The following is a 14,060-nucleotide window of genomic DNA, read 5'->3' on the forward strand; positions in this document are numbered from 1 at the left end:
ATAGCCCGTTACTGACCAATTACAACCAGGCACAGTTCCTAAGGTTACCAAAAAAAGGAAAATTCCATAAGTCTCCCACTCTGCCCTATAACTGTGGCTCCTTACCCCCACCTTATTGCAGACAGTCCCTCCTTTTCTGTCCTGCTCGCTGCTCCCTTGTGGTATATATCCAGTAAACTTCCATTTCCTGTTCTGCCATGGGTGAATTCCTTTACTGCCGGTGCTACTGACCCCACCTACTGGGGTCCCCCCACATTCTATGAATAAAAATCAACTGGAACAAAAATCAATTCAGCATAGTGAAATGAAAAGATTGAAATGAAAATATACTGCAATGTAGTGGAAACTTTGTCTTAGTAGAAATGGAGATTTAAAATCTCTGTTGGGGCAAAAGAGACCTATTGACTAATGTCAGCAAGACAAGTTCCCACTATACCCATATCAATGGCCCATATCTCCTTTAGACTTCCTGTGTGTATGAGCATGTGAGCCCAGAATCTATTGTAAAATAAGTTTCTGCTTTTCCTTCAGATCTTTGTGTTCAGTTGTGTTGGCTAGAAGACATGAAGAAAGGGAACTTCACTCAGTCATTTTCTTTACCCATCATATGTCTCCTATTTCCTGAAAGTCTCTATAAACTTCATTACTCTTAACCAGTTGTGGACTTCCTGCTCTGGAAGGAAGATCTCACTTCTTTCTTTTTTTTTTTTTTTTTTAAGATTTTATTTATTTATTTGAGAGAGAGAATGAGATAGAGAGAAAGCATGAGAGGGGAGAGGGTAAGAGGGAGAAGCAGACTCCCCGCCGAGCAGGGAGCCCGACGCGGGACCCCATCCTGGGACTCCAGGATCATGACCTGAGCCGAAGGCAGTCGCTTAACCAACTGAGCCACCCAGGCGCCCGATCTCACTTCTTTCTTACTCAGAAAATTTAAGCCATCAGACATGTAATCAGATAATTTCGTTTCCTCTTCTTAGAACAACAAAAATAACAACAATCACATCCCTTCCTGTTCCTATTCAGGGTTCAGGGTTATACCTTTCCAATCCATGTTGATGACTTCTGCTTCCCTTCCTTATCCTGAGGGATCTAGCTTTGTCAAGTTATTTCTGAATTAACTTCATTTTCTTCCTCCTGACTGTCCCTACCCTGCCTATGCGCAGACCTCAGTTCTCGAGTATGGCCGAGAAAGAATTCAGAGCCAAACTCTCAGGTAAGCACAATTTTAAAAGCAATTAAAGAGAAGGTACACTCTGAAGATGGGAGAGTGGGCAGGCCCAGAGGTGGCACCTGCACATTGGGATTACAGGTGTCTTTTCTTTTTATGTTTGCATAGGTTATGGGTCATAGGTAGGGTGGTCTCTCTCTGAGGTTACTTCCAATCACCTAAGGGACTCCTCCTATCAGTTGGGAGTGTCAAGGAGGGTCTAACTTGCAATGTGAATCTACTATAAGGAGGATATAAGTTACTGTAGGGCAGAGGTTATAGGGAAGATTGCACTGGTATCCCCCACGCCCCATGGGTCTTTTGCTGTTGTTTGGAACTTGGTTTCCGCCCTATTTATCAGTTGGAAAGCATTTGTTCTCTGCCCATATCTAGCTAACTGCCTTCTATATCTTAACTACTCCCTAAACCTATAAATATTTTCAAGCCTCTTTATAAATAAAAAAAAAGAACAAAATGCTTCTTTTTTATCCTCCAGTTACTAACTGGCTTCCCTTCACTTATCTCAGGAAAACTTCTTAGGTGGGATGCTATTTTGTGTCCTCTGATACCAACTAATTCTCAGACATCAGCTGTCAACAACTCAATTCTGACACTACCTGGAGTTATCATAGACCCCTCCAGTTCAGGGCTCAATCTCACAAGACTGTCCAGTTTTACATATCAGTCACAACCCTTGGGCCACTCATACTTCTGACTAATAACTTGGGGGGGTTCCCAAAACCCTCTGCTCAGGTTTGATAATTTACTAGCATGGCTTAGAGTATAGGAAGCACTTTGCTTGCATTTACTGGTTTATTATAAAGGTTACAAATGAACAGCCAGATAATGAGATACATAGGGGTGAAGTCTGGAAGGGTGTTGAGTACAAGAATTTCTGTCCCTATGGAGTTAGGGTATACCACCAACCCAGAAGTTCTCCAAACATCTTGTTTAAGAGTTTTTATAACCTAATCTCTAGCCCTCCTACTCTCCCTTGAGGTTGGAATAGGGGCTGAGAATTAACATCCTCCAATCTCAATGTGTTTGGTGTTTCTGGTGAGCAGCCCCATGCTGAGACTATCTAGGCACCCCACCCTGAGTCAACTCATTAGCATAAACTCAAGAATGATCAGCAGGGACTCCAGATGAATAACAAAAGATACTTTTTATCAGTCAGGAAATTCCAAGTGTTTTTGGAACTCTACAGCAGGAATCAGGGACAAAGATCAAATATGTTTCCTATTATACTATGGATAGGATACATTCATTGCATGTCCCCTCAAATTCTTTCTTTACTTCCTCTTGATTTCTTAATACAATAGTGTTTCTGCCCTGACCATGTCACTGAAACTAGTTAATGGATTTCTTATTCAACAAATTCAATAGATATTTTTAAATTCTAGCTTTATTGGACCTCCTTCCTACATTTGATATTATGGATCATTTTCTCCTCACTTGAAGTTTTGTTTTGTTTTGTTTCCCATAACTTCATGGTCTTTCTTTTCCCTCCTTCTATATCTCTACCAATCTCGTCTCACTTGCTTTTCTGGATTTTTTTCACACCCAGTCTTCCCATTCTTATCTGAAACCAGTGGTTATCAAGTGCCATTTTGGCATGATTGTGTATCCTATTTAGTTCTAATTTGTTTATTAGTAATATAGTATTACTTTTAATTGTGTTACTTTTACTTCCTAACATCATTTTTTAAACAAAATATTTCAAACATACAGAAAATTACACAGAATAATATAACAAATGCCATGGACCTCCTACCCAAATCCAATATATATTTATCATTTTAAAGTATTTGCTTCATGTTCCACAAATAAGTGAAACCATATGATAATTGACTTTCTCGGAAATTGGAGTGGGAGACGAACCATGAGAGACTATGGACTCCGAGAAACAAACTGAGGGTTTTAGAGGGGAGTGGGTTGGGGGCATGGGTTAACCCAGTGATGGGTATTAAGGAGGGCACGTACTGCATGGAGCACTGGGTGCTATACAAAAACAATGAATTGTGGATCACTACAGCAAAAACTAATGATGTATTGTATGGCTAACATAACATAATAAAATTAAATTAAATTTAAAAAAAAGTATTTGCCTCATATAGTAACATCACATTGAAACAGTGCTTGTAAGCTTCATCAGTTGGTTTCTTTCTTGTCCTACCAAAATAAAAATACTAATCCAAAGTATCTAATTCTTATTCTTATTATTCTATTTATTATTCTAATTATTTTTTACTACCTCTCCATAAATGATATATATTATTTTGCTTACTTTAAAATTTTAAATAAACAATATCCTTCTGCAGCTTACATTTATACTTAACCTTTTTTTAACAAGATTTAACTTAGCTGAAACATGTAAATGTGGCTACTGCTTTTAGCTGCTGTCTTGTGAGCATTTCATATAGGGCTATATGCATTTTTTTAATCCATTTTCTTATTGAAAGTCACTTAAATCATTTCAAAGTTTTGATTATTGTCAAAAATTTTGCAACAAATATCCTGGGTAGGTCTCCTTGTGAAAGTCAGTATGTACTGATTTGGGATTTCTGGGTCATAGCATGTGCATACCTTCAAGTTATTCAAGTTGGATATTACCAAAATGTTTTCCACAGTGGGCACATGCATTATACAACCTCCTACAGTATCTACAATAGCCCTTTTCTTCCATCTACACTGACATTGGCAATGTAGGTAGTGGGTAAGAGCATATGTCCTGAAGTTCCAATCTTGGCTCTGACACTTTTTAACAATGGGACATTAGCAGTAATTTAACCTCTCTATTCGTGTTTTCTTCATCTTAAAATGGGAATGGTATAATACCTATCTCATAAAGCTAGGAGGCCATTGCTTTCCTGAGGGGCTCTCTTCCAGGCTCTGTCCGGTGTCGGCATGGCCCGAGGAGGTCAGCGAGAACTTGCCCGCCAGAAAAACATGAAGAAATCCCAGGAAATTAGCAAGGGAAAAAGAAAAGAGGCTGGCTTGACTACCTCTCAGAGAAAGCAGAGGGACTCTGAGATAATGCCACAAAAGCAGAAGGCAGCTAATGAGAAGAAGTCTATGCAGATGAGAGAAAGATGATGACTATTTGGAAAAACGTGGGTGTTATTGTCAACTAGGTGTATCATAAGCTCTAAGGTCAAAATTTTGTGGAGCAGTCGTATGTTATATCCTTATAAAACTATTTTAAACTTTACCTTTCAGCCTGACTTAGTGTAATGTTTCAGAACCATTCTTCAAAGAATAAGACACTAACCATTCATGTGAAAAAGAAAAAGTAATGTAAAATGGCTAGGATGGTATGGAAAATAGCTGATTAAGGATTAACCATTTTCCTGCTGTTGTTATTGTTGTCAGGCAATTTAGTGAAGAGATTAAATGCTCAAGGTTGTTTTCCAAAGAGGTTTGAATTCCAGCTGCAACACTTAATCAATTTTAACCTGAGATTCACTTTTCTTATCTGTAAAGGGGCATTATAACAATCTCTAAGTCATGGTGTTTTGTAATGATCTAATGAATTAATCCATGAATAAGCATGAAGCATTATTTGATGCCTAGTGAGCAGTCGATAATCACAACTGGTATAATTATTGTAATTTTTTTTTTTTATTGCTGGAATGGTAGGTGTGAGATGGTGTCTTATTTTAATTTGCATTCTCTACTGACAAAGTTGAGCATCTTTGCATGCAAATATTGACAGTTTACGTTTCCTTTTAAACAAACTACCCATTGTAGGATGAATCACACACCTGATCTAAGGACTTGCAGCATTTATTCCAGAAATATCTGATTTGACAGTACTCAGTTCAAAAATAAGGATGGATGCGGGAAAATGCAGGTTATGGTCGATGATTCTGTCCATATCCGAATGCACTATATGCTGCTGTCTTAATGTGTACTATATAGATGCAGGTGACCCAGTGAGGTGGCCTCTGTCATATATCAAGATAAGGCCACATGGAGGACGAGTCGAATAAGTAAAACTTACTTGCATTACTCAAAGTATTCTGTGAAGGTTTTGACTCAGTCCATTCCTACTACTGAAATACATCAATAGGGGACTCTACATATTCATGGTCTTTGATACACGTTTCTGTGGGATTTTTAGTCTACTTATTTGTAGGAATTATGTATATATTTTGAACAATAGTTATTTGTTATAGGCATCTTTTTGTAGTCTGAGGTTTGTCTTTATCTTGTCTCCTACCTTAGAAAACTTTTCAACCTTAATACAGTCAAACCGATCGGTGATTTTGCTGATAGCTTATAATTTTTGCATCTTGATTTGGATTTTCTTTACTATGTTGAAGGTATAAAGATGTTCTATGGGTTGTTTTATATAATTTCAAATTTTACTTTTACATTTCTGTTATCACTATATCCTGTTTTTTAATTATTGTTCATGTTTATATATTCTTACCTTAATAATAGTTGTCATATAAATACATTTAAATGTTTTTTATAGGTAATTACCTAAAGATATCAAGCTTGAAAGGAAAAGTACAAAAATTTAAAGATCAGTAGTCAGAAATTAAGATAAAGGGCTAATGAGGATTATAATACAAATCAAAGGGAGAAAAATGATCTACTTTACAAAACCTTAAGAAAATAGGAACAGTGTAAATGGAAATATACCTGTAACTTCCTACATATGCCTTTTTTTTTAAATTTCTTTTTATTATGTTATGTTAGTCACCATACATTACATCATTAGTTTTTGATGTACTGTTCCACGATTCATTGTTTGCGTATAACACCCATGTTTTTAAATTCAATGACACAGCACCCAGCACATGTAAGTCCTACGTAACTCTAAGTATAAGCTATCATAGCAGATGCTGTCAGGGTCTCACCCACCTGCCCCAACCTTTCAGTGAGCTCAAATCAACTAGTAACTGCTAGTGTCTGCCTCTCTGTGCCTACAGGCAGATTTGATTGGATTTGTGGAGTGTCAGTGCACAGTGTGTGGCAGGCCAAAAAAGCCAGGGAATTCATACCCCCTGGCAGATGCCCTCTAAAGTATGACTCTGTGGAGTATATTTCTGATTCCTCAAACATCTAGTTATTTTACTGTCAACCCACACAAGACTGCCCCAAGCTTACTGGCTCCTCTGCCTCAAGAGTGGCCTTTTGCCTAGGCCTTTTGTGAAGATCTTCAGTTTCTTGTCCAGCAGCTGGAATAAATTAGAAGCTGCAGATTATCAATCACTGCTCTTGTTTCTCCTCTACAATGTTTTCCTCTCAAGTCATGCTCTACTCAGCAGCTGTCCTTCAACCCTATGATGTTAAATTTGATGCGGCTTTTCTACTTATCTGCGGTAGTTACATTGTCTGCAGTAAGCCACACTACCACAGTCACAAGCAGAGGTCTCAGGTATTTTTTATTTGTATTCTATTACTTGAATCAAACAATATAGGTTATAGACTGTTGGTTCTTAGTTATTTGCTGAAACTACTATCTACTGGTACGACTCGGCATCTTCTATTCTTTTGCCTCTCTTGCTGTGAATTGTATTCAATTTGATTCATACAGTAATTTCCCTGAAGTATTGACATGTTCCTTTGGCCTAAAATAGTTTAAAGTTACCACGAATTTTATTGCCCTTCTCCATTAAATTTGGGTTTAAAAATGCTTTAACTCTGCCACTTCACCGCAATCCTTCTTTCTTGTTCTAATTTACTATATTGTTTGCATTTGGTTTTAAAGTATTTCTTTGCTTCTGGCACTGGAAGGTTCTTTTATATCTTCTTTAAACCTCTGTCAATGTGCTGTTAGTCATTGGTATTGATAAATTATATAGACTATATAAATTATGTATATAGGTATATAGACAAATATGCAGAGGCTCTATTTTATCAATGTATTTGAAGTGGGATGTGAGGTCTTATAGTCCTCATGATAGTCTTCCATATTTCAAAAATCTTTATCAACTTAAAAAGTAAATTAGAGAGAATTTAAGGGTACCACTTTAATGTCATTCTCATTCATTTGAATACCTAACTGCTACTTGAGAAATGTAGTCAGCAGGATAGCTTGACTCAATAACTAGGAATTGCACATAATCTGAAACTGATTTAGTTACGCCATCATCTACAGAGATTGACATTGTTCTGTGCCCATTATTAATTGTGCTAGTATCTCATATCTCCACACACATTTGGAACGTTTCAGCAAAATCTGGACATGAGTTTCATGTGCAAATGTCATTTCTTGTGTGTATTCTTGTGGAAAATATTTGAGAACTGTTTTTTTTAGACATCGTTTTTACCTGACTTCATCCTTGGCCCACTCATCTTCTCTTCCCACACTCTAGTAACCTCTAGGTTTGTGTGATTCACTCTCATAGTTGTATTCATATTTCCTGTGTTACCCATCTAGCTGATTTTCAAACTGACAGGCATTTCCATCTGAATAGGCCACAGTCAACTCAAACAAATTAAGACCTAGGTTGAGCAGTTCATCTCTGCACGAAATCCTTTGCCCCTTCATAGTTTTCCCATCTTGTCACTTACCCAGTCATTATTTTTAAATACCGGGTTTGAATTCATGAGATACAGTACTATAAGTGTAAAATCATATTAACATACTTTAATACTTTGAGTATAACCCAACCATTATTCAGGGCCGATTTATTTCCTTTGAATTCCTTTTATATTTGGAGAACAAGAAAGACATGTTTTGTCCTCACCTAACTCTTACTAAATAATAGCATTGATTGATTTTCCATCCATTTTTTAAATTTTAATTTCACTATAGTTACCGTACAGTGTTATATTAGTTTCAAGTGTACAACAGAGTGATTCAACAGCTCCATACATCACCTGGTCCATCTATTTTTTTTTTAAAGAGTAGAATAGTGAATTCAAGGGTTTTTGTCAATTTTAACCAGGACCTTATGAATAAGAATAAACAGAAAATATATTAAAAGTATGCAAAAGCACACATAAATTGTTTAACCATAACTTGAGATATGTGAACTAAAATTCAATAACTATTTAAAATATTACTTGTTGGAATCTGTTTTAGGAATGTACTTAATTTCCCAATTAGGAATCCCAGATGTTGATCAATGCCTTAGTTTAAACTAAATAAAGACAAATATTATTCCCTATATTTGAATGTTCTGATGGATTTTCATATTATCCTTGGATATGAGATGGACTGAAGTGCAAAATACTTATTAGAAAAGTATTCTTTCAGAGACTCTCACTTGTAGTCTCAGCACACAGATTTGTGTACAACAAATACATATTCAGTTATAATGTAAATATGCACTTGGGTGTAGTAGTAATACAGATATACTGCAGTTATTATAATAACTGCTCTGTATTTAGTGCTTTGTACAATATGAGCTTTTAAAAGGAATAGTTTTCTTCTCTCTGTTCTCTGAAGGGAAAATTTACAGAATGATACCGGGCAGAGCAATACAAAAGGAAATGGAAAAAAAATGTATTTTAGCTAATTATTTCCCATTATTTGGATTAAATCAAAGTCCTGGGGGGGGAGCTAATTTTTTTGTAAAGTTCCATCAAAGTACTCTTTCCTTTCCTTGATTTTTCTTACCTCTTTTATCTCACTTTTCTTCTCTATTCATACACTAAGAATAATGTATGAACTCTATTCATACACTATTCATCATCTAAGAATCTGCCCACACTATCACCTTTTTAACAAAGCCAATACTTATCTTCAAATATATATCCACTTTTGAGCTTAAAGTAATGTTTCAAATTCACTCAATATTTATTTGAAAAATACATGTTGAACGACTAATACGTACTAAGGATGGGAACATGAAAACAAAGATGATAGAGTCCTGTCATTCAAGGAGCTCATAATTTGGTAAAAGGGACACACACGTAAAAAAAAAAAAAATTCTATTAATGAGTAATATGTGCCTTAATAAGAATGTGAGGCCATTACAGATTGGTCAGGAGACCCTTCACAAAAGAGATGATGTTTAAGTCTTTCTGAAGGATGAGTGCTGTGCCAGAGAAAAGACATGGGATAGGCAATAAGCACTGAGGTCTGTCCAAGACTTTTATGGAACACGTTATAGCTGAATAGAGGGGCCGTTGGTGAAATTCTTTTAAGGACATAAACTAAAAAAATTAGCTGTTTGTGTGATTAAAATATTGTTTTTTCATTTTGTCATTTAAAATATTAGATTGATTTTTAAAAACAGCATTGCTTCAAAATTAAACGTCTATTATGTGGTAATTACAAGTAAAAGAAGCGGAGCCAATTATCAGAACATGACCAGCTTCAAAATGAACTATTAGTAACAGTCTCTTGAAAAATGCACGTTAACCTATGATGACGCACAGGAAAGCATATTTCAGAGTGGGACTGGATTCGTACAGCAAAGAAAAGAGAGGACTAGTTCTATGGCAACTGGGCATGTGAGGGGAGAAACAGAAAGTCATTGCTCAGTGGGCATGTGGGCTGCCTCCGTGCACTTAAAACTTAAAACAAAAGTGAAATAATTACAATAATTCTAGGCTCCAATTAGGCATCAGAGAAGGGTTGTTAAATTTTTTTAGTTAGTTTTTATTTATTTTATTTATTTTTTTAAAGATTTTATTTATTTATTTGAGACAGAGAGAATGAGAGAGAGAGAGAGAGAGCGCGCACATGAGATGGGGGAGGGTCCGAGGGAGAAGCAGACTCCCCGCCGAGCAGGGAGCCCGATGCGGGACTCGATCCCGAGACTCCAGGATCATGACCTGAGCTGAAGGCAGTCGCTTAACCAACTGAGCCACCCAAGCGCCCTTTTTTAGTTAGTTTTTAAAGATATTATTTATTTACTTGAGACAGAGCTTGCGCACAAATGGGGGGTGGGGCACAGAAGGAGAGGGAGAAGCGGACTCTCCACTGAGCGAGGAGCTTGAGTTGGGGCTCCATCCCAGGACCCTGGGATCGTAACCTGATCCTGGGATCATGAGCTGAGCCAAAGGCAGACGCTTAAGCGACTGAGCCACCCAGGCGCCCCCCTAAATTTATAGAGCATTGGTTTATAACCTGGGCACCACTGACGCAGACTCAGCAGGACAGGTGAATTGACAATATACAGATAGAATTAGAAAACCAACAGAACTGAGTGACAGTATTTGAACCACAAAGCTCCATGATTTTACAGTGTTATGGTTTTCTATCTAGTGAATACCTTCTTGCTCTAGCTGTTTCCTTTTCTTGAATGTTCATATAAAACACCTTGTGTCCTTCAAAGTCAATTCAAAGATTATTTTTCTGAGATCTTTTCCAGCTCATCATTCTCCCCACATTCAGGTGTATGTGAAAATAAGCAGTTTCATCTTCATTTCTTCCACAGAAATATATATATTTCCTATGTTAAAAGTTATCATGGATAGTTATTTAGAGTTTGGGACATGACCTTCTGAAAATATTACATTTTAGATTTATAAAGTTGATGTGATTATAAAGTCTACTTAAAATTATGAAAGATTTTTAGTAGAGAAAAGTAATTTGGAATGGAGAGTAACTAAAAGGAAAATAAATTTGTATATATGTTTATCAATGTAGTTTCTTTAAAATGAGTATATTCTTTCAAAGAATGTTCTCTATGTTAGGTGATACTGCTTAGCTGTAGCTACTGTGTGAGGCATGAAGGATCATAACGGATTGAATACCATTCTCTCTAATTCTGAACCTGTATAATTAATAGCCATCCATTTATATGATTTCTATTCTTTGGAAGCATTCATTTGTTATTTGAGGACTGAGATTTCTTTTTTGTTTACATAATATTTAATAAGTATTATGCTCCCATCTCATTTTCGACATTGACCTTCATTTGCTCATTTAATTCTAGAATAACAAGCGGTGGCCCTTCTCTGTCATGCTCACTTTTAAGGGTCACTGTCATATTTTCACTGTTAGAGACTTAGACTATGCCTTGCACAGTGTTTGATTATATTTAGTAATGAGAATGCCAATGACCTGTTAGATATTTACAGTTTTTCCCAGTCCATAGCAGAAAATTTTTAAAAGAAATAAGGATAATTAGATCTTTTCCACAGTGTTTGTATTCCTGAATTTAGCATGGCATCTTTGAGTTTAACTAAATTTTGTTTTATGGAAGTATATTTTTCCAGACATAAACATTCTCCCTCTGAATTTCCTTAGGTAATGTTTTATAACCGTACCTTATATAATTAAAGTGCCCCACTCACTGATCATGTCACTGACACATAATCCTGACCACAGAGAACCCTTTTAGTTAAGATTGACTTGGATTCTGACCCATCCTATCATTCAGATTTTATGGAACTAAAAGTGGAAGACTCCTCACACACATAATATTTTGATCCCCGTGGATCACATCTGAAAGAATATCATACAACAATGACCTCTTCATGGATTTAAAGGCCCATTAGCCTAACAGCTGTAATTATTCATTTTTATAACTAAGTTGATTAGTTAATGCTGTGAAGGGCACATTGCTTTCTAGAGCTAATAAACAGTAATATGATTTCTATCAGGACAATATCTCTCTAAGATACATAAAGAGGACACTACTTTTACTCTATACTATCAACAAGCATTTATCATAACATTGGTAGAATACATTATGTTATATGTGTATACCTATTGTTTTTATTATTTTTGTAATCCTAATGAAGTATGAATTAACATTATTACTATTTTGCTAGTATTAATTTGTGCCCACCCCCCTTTGTTTTGTGAGAAATTTCTGACTGTTTTGTACCTGAAGTTAGGCAAGTAAGGATGATGTTTGGAGAAAGAGTGCAAGGACCGGTATGTCTCAGATTCATGGTTACTCCCTAACAAACATGCTTTACAGCTTTTAGTAAGTTACTTCAACTCTCCAAAATAGGTAAAATTAAATGAAAAAAAAATGTAGCTTGGCAAAAACAACCCATTGACATATAGTAATTTACATGGATGTTTTGGTGACTTACATAATTCACTTTCCTTCTGAAAGGGTAAAAGGATGATAAAGAGTATAAAGATGTCAGAGATGAATAGCACACCTGAGATTAAAGAACATATAGATTGTGATTAGCTTGAAGGAAAAGACAGTCATCTGATCTGTACTTACGTTTGTGTTTCTCACCACAGTTCCTGCACACAGTAGTTCTACAGGCTGACCACTTTGTTATTTTGCTTGGTGAGTCACATTCGCAAATGGTAAATTCCTAGATAGCAAGATTGTAATAGTTTATAGATTATGTAAATTTCTAATTATGCCTAGTAATACAAGCTGCATTGTTTTTTGTAATTTGCACAAAAAACTCAGGCATAATTTCTCTTATTAGAAATAGCAGAAAAGCCTTCCTTTGTAGCATTTCTAAAATAACAGGAATCATAAAAGACACATAAAAATGAAGATAGTAATCCTTGATATTGCTAATACATCTTTCTATTGTTCTACAGAGTTAAATAGATTTTTTTTAAAAATCATGTTTGGCAATGCTTTTTGAACAAATCTATAAACCTATATAGAATGTTAAGCTCAGACATTAGACAGGTATGATCAGACTGACTTGTAAGGAAAAAAACTTTCTCGGTGTATCTGGTATTTAGTGCTCTTTTCAAGAAGTGAGCCAAGTGATACTCCTACCAAGACTTAATTTTTCCTATTCTAAATTCAATGTAAAGATCAACTGGCTGCAGTTATGTTTTTTTTAAAATCATAATAATTATGTCATTACTCCAGAAGCCACAAAAAATACTTGTGTGTATCTCTGATAAAAAACAATATTCATGAGTTGTGAATAATCATACTTTTGTTATACTTGAATAATCACATATTCTTCTGAATCTAAATAACTAGTTCTAATAAATGAGGTTCTGGATAGAATGTAGTTTAGCAGAACATAAAGGAGAACAAGTTAAAAGACCTCATTTTTAGCATATCATTTAACATATCTCAATTGGATCAAACCAAACATTTTCCTTGCAGAGAACCGACTGATGCCAGTTATATTGTTTATATTGTTGTTGCAGACATGATTTGAGTAACGCTCTAATATTCCTTATTCAACAAAATGCTTGGCAGCTATGTGCCACGCTCTGCCATAAGCATGTGTGAGGCACTATAACAAAACCTTCAAAGACTCTTATCTTCAGGAATAGTAAAGTTAAGTGATATTAGAGAAGGTGCTAAATTCTGATATTTGTTACTGCAGAAGGTATCATGTTCTCACAGAATCTTTTATTGTAAGTTTCTAACAAATAAAACTAAAAGAAAGAAATGTTTTTCCCAGTTTGCAGAACTGTGGCCATATGGGCTAATGGCAGCCTTATTCATACTCAGTTTTTCATTGTATGAAATAATGAGCAGAATTTGATTCTTTGTGAACCAAATATTGCCCTTTGATTGCCGTGGGCTCCTGGCAACTTGGTGTTCTCTACTTTGGATTGCTTTCCTTAACATTTTTCACTCCTGTCTACTGCCACGGGGCAGCTGCTGCTGACAGGACCATCCATGCTATAGCATGTCATCCAGGCAAGTATCCATGTGGGTCCCAAGTCTCAATTCTTCCCCTCAGGGCAGCCTTTGACCCTTTACCTGAATGCTGAGTCAACAAGTCAACAAGCTCCTCAAGAAGCTCTGGAAGTCCCTTCCATGGGTCCTCCTAGGCACTGTGGCCAGACCGATAGTGGATCACTCCCACTGACTGGGATGGTACTTATTTATTTGTTATTTATTTATTTATTTATTTACTTATTTATTTGACAGAGAGAGACACAGCAAGAGAGGGAACACAAGCAGGGGGAGTGGGAGAGGGAGAAGCAGGCTTCGCGTTGAGCAGGGAGCCCGATGTGGGGCTCGATCCCAGGACCCTGTGA

The 14,060-nt window shown here is 36.2% G+C and overlaps 1 protein-coding gene across 1 annotated transcript; it reads left to right on the plus strand.

The window, feature by feature from the left end:
• Nucleotides 1-4,114: 4,114 nt before the first annotated feature.
• Nucleotides 4,115-4,303, plus strand: LOC113918068 (small EDRK-rich factor 1-like). The gene has a single exon (XM_035722584.1). It carries the CDS (start codon nucleotides 4,115-4,117, stop codon nucleotides 4,301-4,303), a length of 189 nt encoding a protein of 62 aa, XP_035578477.1.
• The last annotated feature ends 9,757 nt before the right edge of the window (nucleotides 4,304-14,060 follow it).

This window comes from Zalophus californianus, chromosome 1 (assembly GCF_009762305.2).
Source record: "Zalophus californianus isolate mZalCal1 chromosome 1, mZalCal1.pri.v2, whole genome shotgun sequence".
NCBI classification, from domain to species: Eukaryota; Metazoa; Chordata; class Mammalia; order Carnivora; family Otariidae; genus Zalophus; species Zalophus californianus.

Bases quoted from the DNA above. Each gene is read 5' to 3' on its own strand.
- LOC113918068 (XM_035722584.1), top strand. From the start codon at position 4,115: ATGGCCCGAGGAGGTCAGCGAGAACTTGCCCGCCAGAAAAACATGAAG.